The sequence below is a fragment of the Oncorhynchus kisutch genome, linkage group LG25, assembly GCF_002021735.2.
Source record: "Oncorhynchus kisutch isolate 150728-3 linkage group LG25, Okis_V2, whole genome shotgun sequence".
Taxonomy (NCBI): Eukaryota; Metazoa; Chordata; class Actinopteri; order Salmoniformes; family Salmonidae; genus Oncorhynchus; species Oncorhynchus kisutch.
Genome location: NC_034198.2, coordinates 29,453,471 through 29,478,876, shown reverse-complemented (window position 1 = coordinate 29,478,876; position 25,406 = coordinate 29,453,471). Strand labels below are relative to the sequence as shown.

Genomic DNA, 25,406 nt, shown 5'->3' with positions numbered 1-25,406 from the left:
TACAAGCGTAAATATGTGTTGCATTTCTAAATCCAAGTGAGCGGTTGTCAGGGTGTTAAATATCCATATTTACAATGAAAGTTTTATTCAACTGTATGTACGATAGTTGAATTCCTTTGTCTCTTCTTCTCCCGCTCTTTCTCTCCCCCCTTTCAATGTGTAACAAGCCATCATATCAGGTTAGTCCACTAGAGACTTTTCATTGCATCATGTTAGTAACCAATGTATAATCTATCCTATGTGTGTTTATGTAATTCTGTGTTATTATTTAGTTGGTTAGTAAATAAATAGCTAACCCAATTTGTGTATCGCTGATTCGTCATGGAGACCAGGGTTCGTGTAGATTTATAGGATATTACGACATTCAGAATGAGACTGAAATAGGAGCAAATGATTGATGGATGACGGCTATGATATCGAGATATTCTGATATTTTGAGTTAATTCAGGAAATGGTAACTCGTTAAATAAACTTTTCACGTGGTGCCCCAGATTACTACTTAATTAAATGTTTTATGATTAATTGAATTGCGTAATAATTGAACGTGGTATGTAATTATTCGATGAATAGCCGTTGAACACCGAATGACCACAAACCAGCCAGTGAGTGGTAGCTAGCTAGCTAGATCTCCCTGCCTCAGCCATTGCATTGACTATCTTGCCAGCACACATGGATGAATGCAGATGTTACTCATGTAACATTAGCAAGCAAAGACAACCCTCATTTTCAATGGATACGCTGGCTTGGTAGCTACATCAACACACAAATATTTCCTTACCCAATTCCAATAATGGTTCCATAGCATGTCATACGTGTGTTGCTAAGCTGGGGCTACAAAGTTATCAGGAAGTGTAATAGCTAGCTACTTGTTTGGCATAAAGCCATAGCCTACATGTCATCATGTAATCATTGCATTTTTGTTTTGAGAATTGTTTTACTCATCTAGCTACCAAGTTTGTCTCACTACTGCCATCTGCTGGATAATACTGTGACATTTACAATCGTTCACATTAGTTGGAAAGTCAATTTTGCCGGCTCCTTACCATACTGTCAACTACATTATGTGATTACTGATTTGTAAATACAGAGCACAACCATGCAGAGAACCATGCACAGAATGCTACTTTTTCCACCCAGAACTACATTTGCTTGCTATTGTGACATCATGGTGATGTCTCATATAGTGAGCATTTTCAACCTTATAATTCTCCATACAATCCTCCATAAGTATCTGTAATATCTGACTAAATGACAACTATTCAGAGAGATGGCATATATATCCTTTTTTTGCATCTCCCTTCCAATTTGCAGTATGTTCCAGTTATATTCTACTTTTCACGAGCACTGGTGGAGTGAGCTACCACCAGCTACCACTAGTACTGTCATGCTGCTGAATATTTGTCAGTATTCATTGACTAATCTGTTGTACTCTACCTGTTGGTTAAGTAATGTGTTACCCTGAACCGTCCTTAGTACTTCTTGTTTGTGTAATTGGCCAACAGTGTCTGGGACATGTTTGCATCTGCCCCAAGAAAAGCCTATAGCTGAGATCAGATTAATGATGAGTATCTGTACAGTACCCACACTGCACTACATTACACTAGAACATGGCTTCCTTCAGCACTTTAGGCTGCAGCACAATATTAACGAGCCCCTACCAGCCCCAAGGCCTTACTTTCAGCACTTTGGAAACACTAGAGATGAATGGACGACTACCTGGCTGCTCCAATGCTTGTCTGTCTGAGAGGGAGAGAGGGAGAGAGGGAGAGAGAGAGAGAGAGAGGGAGAGAGAGAGGGAGAGGGAGAGGGAGAGAGAGAGAGAGAGAGAGAGAGAGAGAGAGAGAGAGAGAGAGAGAGAGAGAGAGAGAGAGAGAGAGAGAGAGAGAGAGAGAGAGAGAGAGAGAGAGAGAGAGAGAGAGAGAGAGAGAGAGAGAGAGAGAGAGAGAGAGAGAGAGAGAGAGAGAGAGAGAGAGAGAGAGTGTGTTTGACTGGGGTACGATGCTGTTGGCATGGTAATGTGGTGAAAGGTGGAGAGAGTGTATTGCACCCTCCAATTATCAGATTATCATTATGGTGTAAAAAAAAAAATAGAATTGTATATTATGTCCTCGCGCTGCCATCTAAATATATGAATATATTTCTTCATAGCATGGGACTGAAGTTAGGCTGAGGCTGTCACTGTTTTCATCCCAGTAGTGACACACATTTTGTTTGTAAGCCCCTCACATAGCCAGCATTAGATTGCCATTGGAAACAGATCTCTGAGAGAAAGAATCAGAGCGCGAGAGAGGTCACACCATGAATCTGTAATGTTATTGGATTTCGACTGGGTCAACACCGCATCAAAATGTTGACCTACACACTAATCCGACCTGGCATACCTGTGCCAAGTGGCATGTGTAATCATTTATGGTTTGTTTTACGGGCTTACCTCTGTCTCAGGTGTAAGATATGTATGTATGAGAGCCCAAGGTTAATGCTTTAAATAAGATGGGGTCAAAGATTGGTTGATTTGGTTCAGATGTGTCGAATGGTAGGAAAACTACATACTATATATTTTCAACACCATCACTGGCTGATGGTTGTCAGTGCTTTGACATTCAGTGCTTTGACACTGTCCCTGTCACTACTGGAGATGAAAACTGAGATGTGATATTTACAGTACAATATTACATGTAACATATATTACATGCCTGTTCATCTGGTCATACACCTATGAAGTACAATGTACATGATTATCCTCATATGAGGCATAATTTATGTAGGAGGAAGAGAGAGAGAAAGAGAGAGAGAGAGAAATACAGACATTGAGAGAGAGGGAGAGAGAGAGGGAGAGAGAGAGAAAAAGAAAGAAAGACAGAAACAGAGAGCCAGAGACAGAAACAGAGAGAAAGAGACAGAAACAGAGAGAAAGAGACAGAAACAGAGAGAAAGAGACAGAAACAGAGAGAAAGAGAGAGAGGGAAAGAGAACGAGAACGACAGAAAGAAAGAATGAATGAAAGAAAGAGCGAGAACAACAGAAAGAGAGAGAGAACAACAGAGAGAGAGAGAGAGAGAAACACGGTGAGAGAGAGAGAAACACAAAGAGAGCAGAGAGAGAGAGAACAAGAGAGAGAAATACACAGAGACAGCAATAGATAGAGAGACAGAAATAGAGAGAAGGACAGAAACAGAGAGGTTGAGAGAGAGCGAGAGAGAACAACAGAAAGAAAGAACAGCAGAAAGAAAGAACAGCAGAAAGAAAGAAAGACAGAAAGAGAGAGAGAGAATGAAAGAGAGAGAGAACAACAGAAAGAAAGATGTATTGATCTCTGTCTGTCGGTTCCTACTCAGTGTAGCTGCAGGAGGGGGAGTGTCAGGAATCCCCCGCCAGGAAAAACAAATCACATCGCCCCGGTGATGAATGTGGCATTCCCTTGATCCGCTGGCTCTGCCATCTGGCCAGGCTGACTCTGGGACGACACTGTATATCAGACTCATGCACAGCAAATTACATTTACATTTGGACGACTTTCCCAGGCAGGCCTCACCGAGCCTCACCGAGAATAGATGTACTAAAAAACTAAACAACCTGGGCCTCTCCTTTCTCTCTCTGCCACAAACCTCTGAGCAGTTCTGCTAGCTACATGAAGACTCGTGCGTTAGGTCATGTTAGAAATGTTATGGATGACATTAGACAAAGAAATCATCAAGCTCAAATATACCAAAAACTCTTTCTCTGCCACAACGCTCTAAGCAGAGCAGGGTTGGCTCATCTTGATCTACAGCACAGGAGGATGGTGGCACCTTAATTGGGGAGGACGGGCTCATGGTAATTACTGGAGAGGAATCAGTGTAATGCAGGGGTGGGCAACTCCAGTCCTCCAGGGCCTGATTGGTGTCACACTGTTTCTCCTTCCCTAGCAAACACAGCTGATTAATCACTGAAGATCATGATTAGGTGATCTTTAGGTGTGTTAGCTTGGGCTGGGGCAAAACTGTGACACCAATCAGGCCCTCAAGGACTGGAATAACACACCACCGGGTATCAAATACATAAAACATATGGTTTCCATGTGTTTGATGCCATTGCATTCGCTCCATTCCAGCCATTATTATGAGTCCACTGATCTACAGTGTATGTGTCTGGATCTGCTAGCTACTGAAAGATCTTATGAACATGGTTTGTTGATCTATATTCGTCTGGTCTGGTCTGGTCTGCTAGATACTGAAAGATCGTATGAACATAGTTTGTTGATCTATATTCGTCTGGTCTGGTCTGCTAGCTACTGAAAGATCGTATGAACATGGTTTGTTGATCTATATTCGTCTGGTCTGGTCTGCTAGCTACTGAACGATCGTATGAACATGGTTTGTTGATCTATATTTGTCTGGTCTGCTAGCTACTGAACGATCGCATGAACATGGTTTGTTGATCTATATTCGTCTGGTCTGGTCTGCTATCTACTGAACGATCGCATGAACATGGTTTGTTGATCTATATTCGTCTGGTCTGCTAGCTACTGAACGATCGCATGAACATGGTTTGTTGATCTATATTCGTCTGGTCTGGTCTCCTAGCTACTTAAAGATCATATGATAATGGTTTGTTGATCTATATTCGTCTGGTCTGGTCTGCTAGCTTCTTAAAGAACAAATGAACATGGTTTGTTGATCTATATTCATCAGGTCTGGTCTCCTAGCTACTTAAAGATTTTATGAACATAGTTTGTTTATCTATTTCCGACAGGTCTGATCTACTACTTGACTTGAAGACATGGGGTGAGGTCATGTTTGATATGTTATAAATTACATTACAGTGACAAAGAAAACACATTATGGAAGAGAATTGGACAGTGATCGATGGCAACACCTGTAATTTGCTAGGCATAGATCGATGCTAATCTAACCAGCTGTGTTCGGTTCCTATTGTCATGTATAACCTAAAGAGAACATTTCTAGATTAACAACCGGCATTGAAATCCTATGTTCAATCCATTCTTTTTTTGTACTTTCACATATTCATTCACTTCATAGCAGTGCTCTGTATTGCTTTGGATCTGATTTGGTAGTTGGTATCACAATAACCTGAATACCGTTGAAGTAGGTGGAACCTTGATATCTAACTAGCTTGTCAAATGGCAGGTGTACAGAGAACCAATAAGCAGAAGCCTCTACCACATCCACAGCCCAAGGCTAACCCTGCAGGTAAACCTTCCTAAACAGGGTTCTGTAAGAGACAAACAGTACATTAAAACGAGGAACTGTAGACAGAGCCTGCTGTGAGCCTTGTGCTGTCATATGCTCACACACGTGCGCATATATACATACTACAAGCTTGGCACACCTGTATTTGGGGAGTTTCTCCCATTCTTCTCTGCAGCTCCTCTCAAGCTCTGCCAGGTTGGATGGGGAGCGTTGCTGCACTGCTATTTTCATGTCTCTCCAGAGATGTTTGATCGGGTTCAAATGCGGGCTCTGACTGGGCCACTCAAGGACATTCAGAGACTTGTCCTGAAGCCATTCCTGCATTGTCTTGACTATGCTGTCGTTGCCCTGTTGGAAGGTGAACCTTTGCCCCAGTCTGAGGTCCTGAGCGCTCTGGAGCATGTTTTCATTAAGGATCTCTCTGTACTTTGCTCCGTTCTTCTTTCCCTTGATCCTGATTAGTCTCCCAGTCCCTGAAAAACATCCCCAGAGCATGATTCTGCCACCACCATGCTTCACCGTAGGGATGGTATTGGCCTGTTTTCCTCCAAATGTGACGCTTGCCATTCAAGCCAAAGAGTTTGCACTTGGTTTCATCAGACAAGGGAAACTTGTTTCTCATGGTCTAAAAATCCTTTAGGTGCCCTTTGGCAAACAAGCGGGCTGTCATGTTCCTTTTACTGAGGAGTGGCTTCCATCTGGCCACTTAACTATAAAGGCCTGATTGGTGGAGTGCTGTAAAGATGGTTGTCCTTCTGGAAGTTTCTCCCATCTACACAGAGGAACTCTGGAGCTCTGTCATTGTGACCACCTCTCTGACTAGGGCTCTTCTCCCCCAATTGCTTAGTTTGGCCAGGCAGCCAGCTCTAGGAAGAGTCTTCGTTGTGCCAAACTTCTTCCATTTAAGAATGATGGAGGCCACTGTGTTCTGGGTGACCTTCAATGCTGCAGTCATTTTTGTACCCTTCCCCAGATCCGTGCCTCGACACAATCCTGTCTCGGAGCTCTAGGGAAAATTCATTCGACCTCATGGCTTGGTTTTTGCTCTGACATGCACTGTCAACTATGGGACCTTATATAAACAGATGTGTTTATTTCCAAATCATGTAATCATGTCCAATCAATTGAATTTACAACAGGTGGACTCCAATCAAGTTGTAGAAACATTTCAATGATGATCAATGGAAACAGGATGCACCTGAGCTCAATTTTGAGTCTCATAGCAAAGTATGAATACATATTTCTGTTTTTTATTCGTAATACATTTGCAAAAATGTCAAACTGTTTTCACTTTGTTGTTATGGGGTATTGTGTGTAGATTGATCAGGAAAAACATTAATTTAATCCATTTTAGAATAAGGCTGTAACGTAACAACATTATGGAAAAAGTAATGGTCTGAATTCACACACACAAACTCACACACACACTCCTTTAGAGCCCACTGCTGTCTAACCATGCTGCCTGCCTGCTATGCCTCAAATGAAACAACCTTTACTGCAGTGGTTTGATCAGACGCCCCGGGCTAGACCATAAAATAACTTTGCAGCATAATGTTTTACACCTTTTACACCACTTTTCACTTTCTACCCGGCGATAGTCATCTATTTTTTGTTTTCCCTTTTCTCCTGATTTCCAAGAGTCAGTGCTGTTGTCTTTGGTTTAGTCTGCTAGGTTGAGAGGGACCTACGGTGTGGAACCTACGGTGTGGGACCTTGGGTGTGGGACCTAGGGTGTTGAACCTAGGGTGTGGGACCTTGGGTGTGGGACCTAGGGTGTTGAACCTAGGGTGAGGGATGCAGTAAGTCTTGAGGGTTGAACATAGAGTATAGGAACAGTGTATTACATCCCAACCTTTTCCACCAAGTTTGTTCTTAACATTGCTTGACTTTGTCAAATCTCTATTGAGTCAAACAGACAGTAAAAGGAAATGACACCTAAAATATATAATGATTTTGTAGACTTTCTTTCACAGCCAATCACAGGTTTGCTCTTTGGGCTTTCCAATCTTTTTTTTAAAGCTGCCACCAGTCTGTGCCCTCTAAATGTCAGTGGTGTTTGGTGATGGCACTAAACAATCCCTTGGAGGGCTATTTGTTTCAGCACACTGGCTGTTCCTCAGTATGAGCTTAGTTTGAGTTGACAATTGCTGTGAACTTTACTATCTATTGTTCCTCGATAATCAAATCTCATTTCTTTTAGGACAGTGGTGTCTCCTGGGTAGCAGTGTATTGCAGCAGCTGCTTTTGTGACCGTTAGCCGACTACAACTGTATTTGATCCCCCAGCTAAGCAGTATGAGTTTCCAGGGTTCCATTCTAATCCGTCTTTCTCTCTTGATTTCTTCAATCAAACCCTTTAGATTCTAGGGTATTGATAGTGTGATGGGTTTGGAGGTGTGGATTGGAACAGAAATCTATCTCAGTTTACTGTTAAAATGTCTCTCCTCTCCTCTCTCTCTCTCTCTCTCTCTCTCTCTCTCTCTCTCTATTCCGCATCACTATTTCTCTGTTTGAGTCAGATGATTCCATTTTTATGTGTCTGTGTCCAGTATGAAGGAAGATAGAGGTAGTTTTGGAACCAATGCTAAACATAGTTAGAACAATGACTGGAAGTCTACTGATACAGCTAGCATGCTAAAACAGTATCCATGAGTTCATCTGACTCTGAGTAAGTAGAAGCAACTGCTTAATCTCGCACTATCCCTTTAATACTATGGCGGGGTATAAACCGTTCATGACCAGTTTTTTTTATTATTATTTTTTATTTATTTTTTATTTCACCTTTATTTAACCAGGTAGGCTAGTTGAGAACAAATTCTCATTTGCAACTGCGACCTGGCCAAGATAAAGCATAGCAGTGTGAGCAGACAACAAAGAGTTACACATGGAGTAAACAATTAACAAGTCAATAACACAGTAGAAAACAAAGGGGGAGTCTATATACAATGTGTGCAAAAGGCATGAGGAGGTAGGCAAATAATTACAATTTACAATTTTAAAGATTAACACTGGAGTGATGAATGATTAGATGGTCATGTACAGGTAGAGATATTGGTGTGCAAAAGAGCAGAAAAGTAAATAAATAAAAACAGTATGGGGATGAGGTAGGTGAAAAAGGGTGGGCTATTTACCAATAGACTATGTACAGCTGCAGCGATCGGTTAGCTGCTCAGATAGCTGATGTTTGAAGTTGGTGAGGGAGATAAAAGTCTCCAACTTCAGCGATTTTTGCAATTCGTTCCAGTCACAGGCAGCAGAGTACTGGAACGAAAGGCGGCCAAATGAGGTGTTGGCTTTAGGGATGATCAGTGAGATACACCTGCTGGAGCGCGTGCTACGGATGGGTGTTGCCATCGTGACCAGTGAGCTGAGATAAGGCGGAGCTTTACCTAGCATGGACTTGTAGATGACCTGGAGCCAGTGGGTCTGGCGACGAATATGTAGCGAGGGCCAGCCGACTAGAGCATACAAGTCGCAGTGGTGGGTGGTATAAGGTGCTTTAGTGACAAAACGGATGGCACTGTGATAGACTGCATCCAGTTTGCTGAGTAGAGTGTTGGAAGCCATTTTGTAGATGACATCGCCGAAGTCGAGGATCGGTAGGATAGTCAGTTTTACTAGGGTAAGCTTGGCGGCGTGAGTGAAGGAGGCTTTGTTGCGAAATAGAAAGCCGACTCTTGATTTGATTTTCGATTGGAGATGTTTGATATGAGTCTGGAAGGAGAGTTTGCAGTCTAGCCAGACACCTAGGTACTTATAGACGTCCACATATTCTAGGTCAGAACCATCCAGGGTGGTGATGCTAGTCGGGCATGCGGGTGCAGGCAGCGACCGGTTGAAAAGCATGCATTTGGTTTTACTAGCGTTTAAGAGCAGTTGGAGGCCACTGAAGGAGTGTTGTATGGCATTGAAGCTTGTTTGGAGGCTAGATAGCACAGTGTCCAAAGACGGGCCGAAAGTATATAGAATGGTGTCGTCTGCGTAGAGGTGGATCAGGGAATCGCCCGCAGCAAGAGCAACATCATTGATATACACAGAAAAAAGAGTCGGCCCGAGAATTGAACCCTGTGGCACCCCCATAGAGACTGCCAGAGGACCGGACAGCATGCCCTCCGATTTGACACACTGAACTCTGTCTGCAAAGTAATTGGTGAACCAGGCAAGGCAGTCATCCGAAAAACCGAGGCTCCTGAGTCTGCCGATAAGAATATGGTGATTGACAGAGTCGAATGCCTTGGCAAGGTCGATGAAGACGGCTGCACAGTACTGTCTTTTATCGATGGCGGTTATGATATCGTTTAGTACCTTGAGTGTGGCTGAGGTGCACCCATGACCGGCTCGGAAACCAGATTGCACAGCGGAGAAGGTACGGTGGGATTCGAGATGGTCAGTGACCTGTTTGTTGACTTGGCTTTCGAAGACCTTAGATAGGCAGGGCAGGATGGATATAGGTCTGTAACAGTTTGGGTCCAGGGTGTCTCCCCCTTTGAAGAGGGGGATGACTGCGGCAGCTTTCCAATCCTTGGGGATCTCAGACGATATGAAAGAGAGGTTGAACAGGCTGGTAATAGAGGTTGCGACAATGGTGGCAGATAGTTTCAGAAATAGAGGGTCCAGATTGTCAAGCCCAGCTGATTTGTACGGGTCCAGGTTTTGCAGCTCTTTCAGAACATCTGCTATCTGGATTTGGGTGAAGGAGAACCTGGAGAGGCTTGGGCGAGGAGCTGCGGGGGGGGCGGAGCTGTTGGCCGAGGTTGAAGTAGCCAGGCGGAAGGCATGGCCAGCCGTTGAGAAATGCTTATTGAAGTGCTTGACTGAAGTTCTTCATTATTATACTGTTAAACTGCCCCTTCTCTCATTCCTAACCCTCTCTTTTTCTCTCTCTTTCCTCCAGACGACGGACGATCTGCTGGTGGCATCTGCGGAGTGTCCGAGCGATGACGAGGACATTGATCCCTGTGAGCCGAGCTCAGGTGGGTTAGGTTAGTCATCTCTTTTTATTCCTCTTCTCTCTGGGTGTCGCTGTCAGTCAGTCTCTCACTGTTCCTCCAGTCCCTTCCCTACCACCAGTCTGTCACTGTACCGCCAGTCCCTTCCCTACCACCAGTCTGTCACCGTACAGCTAGTCTCCTCCCTACCACCAGTCTGTCATTGTACCGCCAGTCTCTTCCCTACCACCAGTCTGTCACTGTACCGCCAGTCCCTTCCCTACCACCAGTCTGTCACCGTACTGCCAGTCCCTTCGCTACCACCAGTCTGTCACCATACCGCCAGTCTCTTCCCTACCACCAGTCTGTCACTGTACCGCCAGTCCCTTCCCTACCACCAGTCTGTCACCGTACCGCCAGTCCCTTCCCTACCACCAGTCTGTCACCGTACTGCCAGTCCCTTCCCTACCACCAGTCTGTCATCGTACTGCTAGTCCCTTCCCTACCACCAGTCTGTCATCGTACTGCTAGTCTCTTCCCTACCACCAGTCTGTCATCGTACTGCTAGTCTCTTCCCTACCACCAGTCTCTCACTGTACCGCCAGTCTCTCACCGTACCGCCAGTCTCTCACCATACTGCCAGTCTCTCACCATACCGCCAGTCTCTCACCGTACCGCCAGTCTCTCACCATACCGCCAGTCTCTCACCCTACCACCAGTCTGTCACCGTACCAACAGTCTGTCACTGTACCGACAGTCTGTCAACGTACTGCTAGTCTCTTCCCTAACATCAGTCTGTCACCGTACCGCTAGTCTCTTCCCTACTATCAGTCTGTCGCCGTACTGCTAGTCTCTTCCCTACCATCAGTCTGTCACCATACTGCCAGTCTCTCACCGTCCCGCCAGTCTCTCACCGTACCCACAGTCTCTCACCGTACCGCCAGTCTCTCACCATACCGCCAGTCTCTCACCATACCACCAGTCTCTCACCATACCACCAGTCTCTCACCATACCACCAGTCTGTCACCGTACCACCAGTCTCTCACCGTACCACCAGTCTCTCACCATACCACCAGTCTGTCACCGTACCACCAGTCTGTCACCGTACCACCAGTCTCTCACCGTACCACTAGTCTCTCACCGTACCACCAGTCTGTCACCGTACCACCAGTCTCTCTGTGTGTCACGATCACACTCATAGTCAGTTCACCACCAAGGTTCTTAAGGCGCTTTATTGAAGCTACTGTAGGCAGTGTTTCAAGTTTAGTGTGTCACTATAACACTGTATTGATTCAGTCAATGTTGGGAGTTCTATTCCAGTTTACTTTTTTAATTGGCTGAATTGAAATGGACTTGACCCACAACCTTGCCTCACACCACATATGTTAAATGTCAATTCATAGAAGTGAAGGCTACAATAAGATAATGCCTAATGGTAATCATCATACTCCACAGTGATTCCTAAAGATCATATCAATGAGTGTAGATAGGCTGTTCTGACTTCACTTGTTCAGTAGCTAGCTAGTTGATTCATTTTTGGATTATCTCATTTGGGACAGGTATGAATATATTCAATTTTGAATAAACATAATCCTAATCATCTGATGTTTTCAAAACCGGTCTCTGGTTCCACTATAAGTGTGTATAGCTAATACATGTTTTTTCCCTTGTAGGCTTGTTGAGTCCCAAATGTAATGAATTACAGTAAACTCATAACAGCCAGTCAGTAGGACTAGCATGCTGTTGTGTCACGTACGCCAGCGTTTAGGAGGCGCTGATTACACATGACATCTTGTGGAGCGCTGTCATTGTTTTTGTATTGTCTCCTAGGAAAACACATAAACACACAAACACTCGCACACACAATCTCACATACTCTCGCTCACACACAAATAGACGACACGCACGGGAAAACAAACAAACAAACAAACACTCTCTTAACAGTAACTGTCCTCTGAGACAACACAACAACACTCTCGCCTCCCTCGTGATAAAACCAACTCTTTTCAGCCAAGCGCCTTCTAGTTTAGGTTCAAGGATGCATTTACTGAGAGACTATAAGTCTCCATGTTTTTTTCCAGATTCACTCTGAAAGGTGAAAAAACGAAATTGTTTACTAACACCATGTTTACCGATTCACACTAAAAGGTGAAAAAACTAAAATTGTTTAATGACAGACTATAAGTCTCCATGTGTACCGATTCACTCTGAAAGGTGAAACAACTAAATAGGGTTGCTTGACTAGCAATAATAGCTACATTCTGAAAGCTTTGTGCTAACATAGAGTATCCCAGCAAAAATAAGTAATTTTGAAAATGTTTCTCATAAAAGACCTTCTAACCTCAATGCCAGGTACTGTAGACAATTTGTAAACAAATTGAAAGCATTTCTCTGTTTACTTTTTGGTACAGCTGCTAGGGAAGGAGGCTTTGACATATCGCTTGCTGACACAACTTGCACTATCAATCTTACGATAATAAACCACATATTGAATTGCAGAATATCTACATTTCTTAAGAAGTGAAATGCAAGTTCTGTAGTCATACTAACAGATACAGTAAAACCTTCTGGACGACACTAGAATCCAACTTTTTAACCATGTATTGCTAAATGTTAACTTATGCTACATAAACACAGTGCATATTGTACATACAGTGTAACCACATTTCTCCTGATAATCTGTGGTAAAAATGTGTATGTTTATAATGTTCCTATTACCCTGGAATTGAGTCTTCCCACCTTGCCACAGATAGCAGGTGACCCTGGTGCTTTTCTAATGAGCACCGAGTGGATCGACAGAAAGGGAGAACTACTAGGTCCAGACGTAAGGCCTTAGCTCTCTCTGTATCGATCTGTATGCAGTAATAAAGCCAGAACTAAATGAATGTCTACCCCACAGCACTCTCAGACTACTGTTTGTCTGTCCCTTGTACATCCAGGCTGTCCATCTGTCTGTATTGGTGTAGTCTGTTGTACCAGTACTGGTCTGTTAGGCTACATACTAATGATCTAATACCCAGTGTTCATACATATATCACAGTCCAGGCTGGACACATCTAGACTGCTCATATACCCAAGGAGACTGTTCCATGTTAGATCTTCTTACCTTAGTCAAGAAAGCAATGCAATGAGATTTTATTAGTTATTTTATTTAAATAGGCAAGTCAGTTAAGAACAAATTCTTATTTACAATGACGGCCTACCCCGTCCAAACCCTAATCCGGACGACGCTGGGCCAATTGTGCGCCACCCTATGGGACTCCCAGTCACGGCCTGTTGTGATACAGCCTGGAATCGAACCAGGATCTGTAGTGATGCCTTTAGCACTGAGATGCAGTGCCTTAGACCGCAGCGTCACTCGGGAGCCCAAAATGAGAGAGATGAGTACATTAACCAAATCAATTAGTTAGCATTACAGGTTTGCATTTACCACATCATCTCATAGTTTAGTGAGCATTGCAGCATAGTCTCTGTCTGTGACAAGGTGATCTGTCAAGGGAAAGAGTGTGCTCCAGTGTGGATGCTTTAGAGGCACACACTCCTTCCCCGAACAGAATATCCTAGGTATCCTTCCTTTCCCTCTCTTGCTAGCGAGGGGAGATTTGACACCGGTTCTGCTGGGCTCCCCTGGTGACAGCTGTCTAACACCACATCCTGATTAATATCTACGTTCAGGGCCATTCACACACTTGGTGGAGCGCTCAGCACTGGATCTGTGACAGTGCAGCCAGCCAACCATGAAGGACTGGATCCTCTGTCACTGATGCAGCCTAGGACAGTTTCTCAGGTTACTGTTACTGTACTGTCCCACTCCTTGCTATGGTGCTCCCCTTGGCTCTCTATGGTGCTATGCTCTCCTTGGCTCTCTATGGTGCTATGCTCTCATTGGCTCTCTATGGTGCTATGCTCTCATTGGCTCTCTATGGTGCTATTCTCTCCTTGGCTATTTATTCTGAAAGGTGAAAAAACGTAATCGTTTACTGACAGACTATATCTCTCCATGTTATGCTGTGCTATTTCAAATCAAATCAAATGTATTTATATAGCCCTTCGTACATCAGCAAATATCTCAAAGTGCTGTACAGAAACTCAGCCTAAAACCCCAAACAGCAAGCAATGCAGGTGATAGAAGCACGGTGGCTAAGAAAAACTCCCTAGAAAGGCCAAAACCTAGGAAGAAACCTAGCGAGGAACCAGGCTATGTGGGGTGGCCAGTCCTCTTCTGGCTGGCCGGGTGGAGATTATAACAGAACATGGCCAAGATGTTCAAATGTTCATAAATGACCAGCATGGTCCAATAATAATAAGGCAGAACAGTTGAAACTGGAGCAGCAGCACGGCCAGGTGGACTGGGAACAGCAAGGAGTCATCATGTCAGGTAGTCCTGAGGCATGGTCCTAGGGCTCAGGTCCTACGAGAGAGAGAAAGAAAGAGAGAAAGAGAGGATTAGAGAGAGCACACTTAAATTCACACAGGACACTGAATAGGACAGGAGAAGTACTCCAGATATAACAAACTGACCCTAGCCCCCCGACACATAAACTACTGCAGCATAAATACTGGAGGCTGAGACAGGAGGGGTCAGGAGACACTGTGGCCCCATCCGAGGACACCCCCGGACAGGGCCAAACAGGAAGGTTATAACCCCACCCACTTTGCCAAAGCACAGCCCCCACACCACTAGAGGGATATCTTCAACCACCAACTTACCATCCTGAGACAAGGCCGAGTATAGCCCACAAAGATCTCCGCGACGGCACAACCCAAGGGGGGGGGGGGGGGGCAACCCAGACAGGAAGATCACATCAGTGACTCAACCCACTCAAGTGACGCACCCCTCCCAGGGACGGTATGAAAGAGCCCCAGTAAGCCAGTGACTCAGCCCCTGTAATAGGCCCCTGTAATATTTATCCTTGGCTATCTATGGTGCTATGCTCTCCTTGGCTCTCTATGGTTTTATGCTCTCCTTGGCTCTCTATGATGCTCTCCTTGGCTCTCTATGGTGCTATGCTCTCCTTGGCTCTCTATGGTTCTATGGTCTCCTTGGCTCTCTATGATGCTCTCCTTGGCTCTCTATGGTTCTATGCTCTCCTTGGCTCTCTATGATGCTCTCTATGGTGCTATGCTCTCCTTGGCTCTCTATGGTGCTATGCTCTCCTTGGCTCTCTATGGTGCTATGCTCTCCTTGGCTCTCTATGGTGCTATGCTCTTCTTGGCTCTCTGTGGTTCTATGCTCTCCTTGGCTCTCTATGGTGCTATGCTCTCCTTGGCTCTCTATGGTGCTATCCTCTTCTTGGCTCTCTATGGTTCTATGCTCTCCTTGGCTCTCTATGGTGCTATGCTCTCCTTGGCTCTCTATGGTGCTATGCTCTCCTTGGCTCTCTATGGTTCTATGCTCTCCTTGGCTCTCTATGATGCTCTCCTTGGCTCTCTATGGTGCTATGCTCTCCTTGGCTCTCTATGGTGCTATCCTCTTCTTGGCTCTCTATGGTTCTATGCTCTCCTTGGCTCTCTATGGTGCTATGCTCTCCTTGGCTCTCTATGGTTCTATGCTCTCCTTGGCTCTCTATGATGCTCTCCTTGGCTCTCTATGGTGCTATGCTCTCCTTGGATATCTATGGTGCTATGCTCTCCTTGGATATCTATGGTGCTATACTATGAGTTTTCTAGACGCTCTTATACATTTCCATACTTTTCTTACTTTTCCGTACTGTACTTAGTTTTTTTTATGAATAAAGCACTGTAGAATTTCAATACTCTGCAAAATGACTATGACTATTAAAAGTAGTTGTAGAACTTTTCCCCATTATTAGGAAATTACCTAAATGACCTTGACTCTGACCCGCTATAAGTGCAGAACATCACTGTCAAATAAGATAAAAGAAGGCTAGAGGTAAATAACGCACAAGACGATTCCATTTAGAGAACTTTCCCATGGCAGCAGACTCTCTCTCTCCCTTTCTCTCTCTGTCGCCCTCTCTCTCTCTTTATTTTGCCCTTTCTCTCGCTCTCTACCTCCCCCCTCTTTCCCTCGCTCTCTCTCTCTGTCGCCCTCTCCCTCCCCCTCTCTCCTCCAAGGTCAATTATAGATCATGCTGTAGGCTATATCACTGGACACTCGTCCCACAGCGGCCTCACCCCACCTTCGCGTCCCTCGTCCCTCAAACCCCCGACAGCCATCAAGCGACATCGATCAGGCCAGCTTACTTATTGCCCTGCTTTATTTCTCTTACCTCTCGGAGGAAGTAAACTGTGGCAAGCGGCGAGTTAGTGCATCACAAATCGCACCCTGTTTCCTATTTAGTGCACTACTTCTGTATGACCTGGACCTATAGGGTGCCATTTCGGATGCATCCCCGGAGCCAGCAGCACGAGGTTCATTCACACAGAGCTAATCTTCCAGCAGGAGCCGGATTAGATCACACTGCAGCAAATTGAATCATCTCCCTGGTTCCTCTGGTTGAAGAGACCACATAGGGATATATATGGTGAAGAATGGTGGTATAGGGCTGGGACCAAGACTAGAGCTGTGGTGGGATAGCCTGGGGCTAGGGGCAGAGTATAGAGCTGTGCTGGGATAGCCTGGGGCTAGGGGCTGAGGATAGAGCTGTGCTGGGATTAGCCTGGGGCTAGGGGCTGAGGATAGAGCTGTGCTGGGATAGCCTTTTGGCTAGGGGCTGAGTATAGAGCTGTGCTGGGATAGCCTGGGGCTAGGGGCTGAGGATAGAGCTGTGATGGGATAGGCTGGGGCTAGGGGCTGAGGATAGAGCTGTGCTGGGATTAGCCTGGGGCTAGGGGCTGAGTATAGAGCTGTGGTGGGATAGCCTGGGGCTAAGGGCTGAGTATAGAGCTGTGCTGGGATAGCCTGGGGCTAGGGGCTGAGTATAGAGCTGTGGTGGGATAGCCTGGGGCTAGGGGCTGAGTATAGAGCTGTGGTGGGATTAGCCTGGGGCTAGGGGCTGAGTATAGAGCTGTGCTGGGATGCCCTGGGGCTAGAGGCTGAGTATAGTGCTGTGCTGGGATGGCCTGGGGCTAGGGGCTGAGTATAGAGCTGTGCTGGGATAGCCTGGGGCTAGGGGCTGAGTATAGGGCTGCACTCTTAGAAAAAAAGGTCCCGCCTTCGGAGAACCCTTTGAAGAACTCGTTATGGTTCCAGATAGAACCGTTTTGGTTCCAGATAGAACCGTTTTGGGTTCCATATTGAACTGTTTCCACAGAGTGTTCTACGTGGATCCTAAAAGGATTCTACCTGGAACCAAAAAGGGTTATCCTATAGGGACAGCCACAGAACCCCTTTGAAACTCTTTTCTAAGAGTGTGGGGCTGGGATCAAATTGTAGCAAATCCTCCCCCTGGGCCCTCTGGTTCAAGACACCACACAGTGATACAGGGATTCATATGGTTGAGACTAGGCTCTGTGTGTGTGGGGGGGGGGGGGGGGTGTATGTGAACTCGGAATTGTTCCCGTATGCACACACACTACTTGGTATCATGATACTTTGGTCTGGTTTTGTATTGTCACTAAAATGTTGGTATCCTGACAACACTATTCTGTTCATAGTGCATTACTTTTGACCAGAGCCCTTTGGCCCTAGGGCCCCCCATGGGCCCTGGTCAATAGTAGTGCATTAGATAGGGAATAAGCTGCCATTTGGGACACACACTGAGTCTGGACAGTGCCATGGCCAACTCACAGAACATCTGCATGTCCTAGTGAGAGCCCACAGAACAGACAGGGCCATTCCTGAGTGGAGTCAAGCCGAATGGACTGGGCCAACCCTCAGTGGAGTCAAGCAGAGAGAAATGACATGGAAGGGTGATCTAATGATCAGTTCCTAACCAGTGCCAGATAGCCCTCTTAGCCCATAGAGCAGTCCCTAACATCCAACTGTATCTTATCTACATACTGTCGTTTTTTTTATGGATGTGTGTGTTTTTGTTCACACATTTTTATTTACCTTGTCTCTCCACATCTGTTAATAGTTACAGTGGGGCAAAAAAGTATTTAGTCAGCCACCAATTGTGCAAGTTCTCCCACTTAAAAAGATGAAAGAGGCCTGTAATTTTCATCATAGGTACACTTCAACTATGACAGACAAAATGAGAAAAAAAATCCAGAAAATCATATTGCAGGATTTTTAATGAATTTATTTGCAAATTATGGTGGAAAATAAGTATTTGGTCACCTACAAACAAGCAAGATTTCTGGCTCTCACAGACCTGTAACTTCTTCTTTAAGAGGCTCCTCTGTCCTCCACTCGTTACCTGTATTAATGGCACCTGTTTGAACTTGTTATCAGTATAAAGACACCTGTCCACAACCTCAAACAGTCACACTCCAAACTCCACTATGGCCAAGACCAAAGAGCTGTGAAAGGACGCCAGAAACACAATTGTAGACCTGCACCAGGCTGCACCAGACCTACACCAGACTGCACCTGCACCAGACCTGCACCAGACTGAATCTGCAATAGGTAAGCAGCTTGGTTTGAAGAAATCAACTGTGAGAGCAATTATTAGGAAATGAAAGACATACAAGACCACTGATAATCTCCCTCGATCTGGGGCACCACGCAAGATCTCACCCCGTGGGGTCAAAATGATCACAAGAACGGTGAGAAAAAATCCCAGAACCACACGGGAGACCTAGTGAATGACCTGCAGAGAGCTGGGACCAAAGTAACAAAGCCTACCATCAGTAACACACTACGCCGCCAGGGACTCAAATCCTACAGTGCCAGACGTGTCCCCCTGCTTAAGCCAGTACATGTCCAGGCCCGTCTGAAGTTTGCTAGAGAGCATTTGGATGATCCAGAAGAAGATTGGGAGAATGTCATATGGTCAAATGAAACCAAAATATAACTTTTTGGTAAAAACTCAACTTATCGTGTTTGGAGGACAAAGAATGCTGAGTTGCATCCAAAGAACACCATACCTACTGTGAAGCATGGGGGTGGAAACATCATACTTTGAGGCTGTTTTTCTGCAAAGGGACCAGGACGACTGATCCGTGTAAAGGAAAGAATGAATGGGGCCATGTATCGTGAGATTTTGAGTGAAAACCTCCTTCCATCAGCAAGGGCATTGAAGATGAAACGTGGCTGGGTCTTTCAGCATGACAATGATCCCAAACACACCGCCCGGGCAACGAAGAAGTGCCTTCGTAAGAAGCATTTCAAGGTCCTGGAGTGGCCTAGCCAGTCTCCAGATCTCAACCCCATAGAAAATCTTTGGAGGGAGTTGAAAGTTTGTGTTGCCCAGCAACAGCCCCAAAACATCAATGCTCTAGAGGAGATCTGCATGGAGGAATGGGCCAAAATACCAGCAACAGTGTGTGAAAACCTCGTGAAGACTTACAGAAAACCTTTGACCTGAGATTAACTTTTGTTATTGACCAAATACTTATTTTCCACCATAATTTGCAAATAAATTCATTAAAAATCCTACAATGTGATTTTCTGGATTTTTTTTCTTCTCATTTTGTCTGTCATAGTTGAAGTGTACCTATGATGAAAATTACAGGCCTCTCTCATCTTTTTAAGTGGGAGAACTTGCACAATTGGTGACTGACTAAATACTTTTTTGCCCCACTGTATTCCAAGTCTTCTGTGTCATGCGAAATATACAATTTATCACAGCCTAGCCAACACAAGAAGGCTGGGGATGAGAATCAAAGTAGTATGAAGGCTGCTATCATACTCACCCCACAGCGTTTCAGCAAATGATCTCTCGCCCCCCTCCTTACGTTCTCTCTCTCTCCACCAACCACTTGCCTTTAGGCAGGTTAAGGGTAATCATCTACATGTTTTCTCTCTTTCATCTTCGCTCCTCTAATTTCCATCCCCCAGCCTTTTACATAGCCTTTTACATCACATTGACATCAACACAGCCACCAAAGTGTTTAACATTTGGCGGCTAATATGTTTGGTTTATGAAAGAGAGTGAACAAAAACGACATAGAAAAGGCCCATAAATCAAAACGGTAAATGGCAGTGACAGGAAAGGCAAAGCACCCTGTAAATAAAATAAAATATTATGGTAAAATATTGTTTTATAGTAGCGCTTAGATTAATGAAATAATAACACAACGCTGCTGGCTTGGGAGGTCACTGCCCACATATAATAGGCTATTCAATCATACCCAGCAAGAGGTCTCTCTCCTTCTCTCCCTGTGTTCTCTTCTCTGTTCCACTGCTGAGCACCATGCACCATGCATGTCAATAGACCTTACTCATGCCATGGCCATGAGCATTCCAAATCCAGCTTTGGAAAATCCAGCTTCGGAAAATCCAGCTTTGGAAAACAAGGCAACGGCCTATAGAACACCAACCACTGTAGCACATTATTTAATTAGGTGCTGCCTGGCAGACATGTTAAGCATCGTCTGTGCTTCAGACCCTTGAATTGACTCTGCTTGTTGGCCTTTAACAGATGAAGCTATACCAATTCTTCCACCATTGTAGTCAATATTCTGTGAACCATGTATGCAATATTTAGTTATTTTCTTCATTTGATGTTGGCCTATCTCTTCCTCGGTGGAGATAAACCCCAGACACGGCTTACTGACACACGTGCATGCACAAATAATAATAATAATAATAACTTGTCTTTGAGGGAACAGGATTTCCCGGTCATGTCTGCTTGGCTGTCAGACCCCACCCCTCCCTCCTCTCCCTGTATGCTGATTCCTCTCTATTCATATTTTCAATTATTTCTCACTCCTTTCCAACCTCCTTCCAACCTTCCATCTCTCTGGCTTTGCGTCAGCGTCATCAGCATGCTAGACTTTGACGCTAAGGCATTTCCGCATGCCAAATGGCACCCTATTGCCTATACAGTGCACTACTTTTGACCAGAGCCCTACATAACGAATAGGGTGCCTTTTGGGGACGTAACCAATGTGTCTGCTTATTCGTTTTGAGTGGCAGATGCCAGATTTAACCCTAGCGAGGGGGAAACGAGGACAAGAGGAGCTCGCCTCAGCGGTGGTTTTTAGAAAAACACAACTCCCAGGACCCTTCTCTGGGTTCACCAAGTGGTGGAATTGCTTTCTGCAGAGACATTAAACAAACCGAAAAGTAAACACTTGCTGTAGCCCCCCCCACCCCCACCCCCCCTACCGCCCTGCGTGATTCCCTTTAGGAAAGGTCTATGATGCATGAAATGCATTATTGCCCTAGCTAAAGGAATGGAATAACATCCATAAAATATTGTGGCGTTACCTTTTAGTCTTCCAGCAGGCAGCAGCGGCCTCGCTCTGGCATTGTCCCCATTGTCCCCGGCCAAAAGGGCAAATGCTCACTCACACAGGATTTTTTTTTCAGTATAGGCTACTACAGCAGTTTCATTATAATCATTGTAAGTTTATGAAGAGGATAAAGAGAATATAGATAAATTGCCCAAAAGACCAAATGCTCACTCATACCAGATTCAAACCATTGGACTCATGTTGTGCTCTGTTCAACAACAACATAAATCTTGGGATTTACACTAGGCACTTATCAGGCTTCCTCTAATCATTGTGAGTTTATGAGCATATAATCAAGAAAGAAGACTAGAATCTGATACAGGACGAATAAGATATATATTCATCATTAATATGAATGAATACCTTATTGCCCCCTGTTTTCCTCTCATTGTTACAGTCTACCGAGTATCGGATACAGTTCACAGCAGAAACAAAGTATAGAAATCACTAGTTTTCTGTGTGCATCTTTTAATATTCATGATGACATTAGCACACATTTATTAACATATTAACCTACTTGGCATACATTTCATCATGCCATTCATCCCTGTATCCATATCCCCCCACCCATCCATCCAGGACTTCTTCTAGCTAAAGCAGCCACTTGGGTTGTGTCCAAATTGACACACAATGGCTCTGGTCAAAAGTAGTGCACTTTATAGGAAATATGGTACCAATTCGGATGCATCCTGAGTTTAGCTGCGGTCATCCAGAGACAGAAAGCTTCCATATGCCCTACTCTCATTTCCTGTCCCTCTCTCAAACACGCTCACACTGAGCATTATGGGTAAAAGGGCTCCAGATCTCCGCTGCACCATTTACTTGGAAGGTCAAGCACGGTTTATTAATCATCACAGCATTGGTTGAACTCATTTCATGCTCGCTCGGTCAGTTCTGTGTTCAATTCACAGTCCTGTGAGCATTATCAGATAGCCAGAGTCACTCTGGGCTCGCACATGCATGCCTGAAATCAGACACACTCAGGTCCACACTCGGGGTCATGGAATGACGTAGGCCAAGGCCAGCTTGCCGTACTGAAAGTAAAGGGAGGGATGGAGGTAATCGATGGATGGATGAATATAGGGGTGAATGGCGTCACCTCTTCTTCTCAAGGACAAATGGCTAATTAAAGAAGTGACAGAAGATTGAGTTAAGTTAATATCTAAATACAGACTTAATACCTGAGTTAAGTGTAAGTAAGGAAAAGATGGAGGGATGGATGGGTAAATAAAGGAAGCAAGCGAAGAATGGATGGTGTCACTTCTTCGTCTCGAGGACATTCAGCTAATTAAGGACAAATGTAAAACCATTCTTAAGTTAATATGGTAGGAAAGTAGCAGCTCAAGCAGTGGTTGAGTTGATAGAGTGATGGAGGGATGGGGTCACTTCTTCTTAAAGGCTAAAATTCTCCAGTGTTTCCAGATTTATATTAGATTTGACCTATAATTAACCTATAATTAATTACATATGAGTGAAATTGTTTTCCTTCCAAAAAATGGTAATGAAGTATATTAAAAAACAGATTTTCTGTGTTGGAATAGTGTGGGCGTATACCGGTCATTAAAAATATGCATGCGAGTAGACCACTGATTGGACTGCTCATCCTCCTCAGGAGGCCAACAACATTATTTTGGTATAAATGAACAGAACATGAAGTGAGGTTTTCACTGGACAGTTACGTACTTTAAGGACAAATGTAACACCTGTTTGTTACTTAACACAGCTTACACCAGCAGTAGGATGATACAGATGATCTGTCTGTTCGTGAAGGAAGAGATAGAGAGATGAATGGATGGCATTACTTCTTCTCTCATTTGAAGAGGAGAGATTATAAGTAATACCATTTTGAGTTGGGCCTTCTGGAAGGAAGCTATACTCCAGCAGTAGGTTGCTACAGTGACCTTTCTACCAGGGCTGATCCTCTACTGTGGTGTGACAAATCTGAGTTTGACAGCTGATGATTGTGGTGGGGAAATGTTGGCGCTACTGTACAACTAATCTGTGTGTATTACAGTGATGTGTCAGTAAGATAGCCAACCTCATTTTAGCTAAAGACATACCGATATTGTAGTCATTTCATTGTAGGAATATATTCTGCCCCACCTGTTTAGTGCCCCACCTGTTTAGATAAAAAAAATTATAATAATATTGTTTCTAGCAAAACACATAGTCTCAACGTTAACAGTGAAGAGGAGACTCCGGGATGCTGACCTTCTAGGCAGAGTTCCTCTGTCCAGTGTCTGTGTTCTTTTGCCCATCTTAATCTTTTCTTTTTATTGGCCAGTCTGAGATATGGCTTTTTCTTTGCAACTCTGCCTAGAAGGTCAGCATCCCGGAGTCGCCTCTTCACTGTTAATGTTGAGACTATGTGTTTTGCTAGAAACAATATTATATATTTTTTAGCTAAACAGGTGGGGCTCTAAACAGGTGGGGCTCTAAACAGGTGGGGCTCTAAACAGGTGGGGCTCTAAACAGGTGGGGCTCTAAAGTAAAAACTCTTACTTCCTACCCTTTAACTGTAGTACTGTATAGTACTATTACTATTAGTACAACACGCTCCTGTACTGTATCGTACTATATTTTCCCATCCCAAGGATGTCAAATCCCAACATACTATATGTATTGTAATCTAACTGTATCTCCTAGGGTAACATACATGTATATTTCTTGTCAAACAAGCGTACAGTAAAGCGAGAATTGTATAGATCTACAGTAAATCCATCCAGGTGTAGATGATAAACGACAGGGTAAATGACAGTGCATAACCAGAGCACATCTCTCCATGCCATCAATCCCACTAAAGGAAGGTCAGTCGGCCCTGTATCCGTTCATTATAGTCTAAGTAGTCCTGTTTGCTCCGTTACACCACAACAAGGAGAACATGAGCAGGCCTCACCCTCACCTGAAGCAACCCTTTCCCCTTCCCCCCCTCCGCCTCACCCGTCCTCGCTCTCTATGTTCCTTCCTCAGCACTCACATCCCTCCTTCCTTAACTCCCTTTCCCCTTCCCCCCTCCGCCTCACCCGTCCTCGCTCTCTATGTTCCTTCCTCAGCACTCACATCCCTCCTTCCTTAACTCCCTTTCCCCTTCCCCCCTCCGCCTCACCCGTCCTCGCTCTCTATGTTCCTTCCTCAGCACTCACATCCCTCCTTCCTTAACTCCCTTTCCCCTTCCCCCCTCCGCCTCACCCGTCCTCGCTCTCTATGTTCCTTCCTCAGCACTCACATCCCTCCTTCCTTAACTCCCTTTCCCCTTCCCCCCTCCGCCTCACCCGTCCTCGCTCTCTATGTTCCTTCCTCAGCACTCACATCCCTCCTTCCTTAACTCCCTTTCCCCATCCATGTTTTCCCCTTCATCCACATCCCTTCTCCCATTCCCTACTCTCCATTTCTCCCCCTCACTTACCTCCCCCCTCTCCAATCCCATTCCCTGTTCCCCATCCCTTACCCTGTCCCCCCCCAACCCCACGCTCTCACTCCCATTGCAAATTGTCAAACAAATGAACCCCTTCGCCAGGGACAAATGAGGAGAAATAGTCTTTAAAGAGGACCATTTATTTAAATCCCAACTGACAGGGTGGAATCTGTGATCCCATTTCGCTCCTCCTTGAGAGAAGTAGAGGATGAAGGGGGTTTGCATCGAGCATTTCAAAGATATTTAAATGAGTAGTCCCAGTGCAACATCGCTAATGTTACGTAGAGAGAGCGAGAGAGAGAGAGAGAGAGAGCGAGATGGGGGGGCAGGGAGAGAGAGAGAGAGAGAGAGAGATGGGGGGGCAGGGAGAGAGAGAGGGAGAGAGGGAGAGAGAGAGAGGGAGAGAGAGAGAGGGAGAGAGAGAGAGAGAGAGAGAGATGGGGGGCAGGGAGAGAGAGGGAGAGAGAGAGAGAGAGAGAGAGGGAGAGAGAGAGAGAGAGAGAGAGAGGGAGAAATGGGGGGCAGAGAGAGAGAGAGAGATGGGGGGGGCAGGGAGAGAGAGAGAGAGGGAGAGAGAGAGAGAGAGAGAGAGAGAGAGAGAGAGAGAGAGAGAGAGACAGAGGGGGG

The 25,406-nt window shown here is 45.0% G+C and overlaps 1 protein-coding gene across 33 annotated transcripts in view; it reads left to right on the top strand.

Annotated features, from left to right (window-relative positions):
* LOC109878858 (neurexin-1a) overlaps positions 1-25,406 on the top strand; it is a 586,328-nt gene that overhangs the window by 534,818 nt on the left and 26,104 nt on the right. For 22 of the 33 annotated variants that reach the window (XM_031805039.1, XM_031805031.1, XM_031805035.1 and 19 more), the window contains one exon: positions 10,083-10,170. In XM_031805039.1, the coding sequence (XP_031660899.1) occupies positions 10,083-10,170 (88 nt within the window). The remainder of the gene's footprint in view (positions 1-10,082; positions 10,171-25,406) is intronic. The other 11 variants (XM_031805049.1, XM_031805050.1, XM_031805056.1 and 8 more) reach the window with 1 other exon arrangement.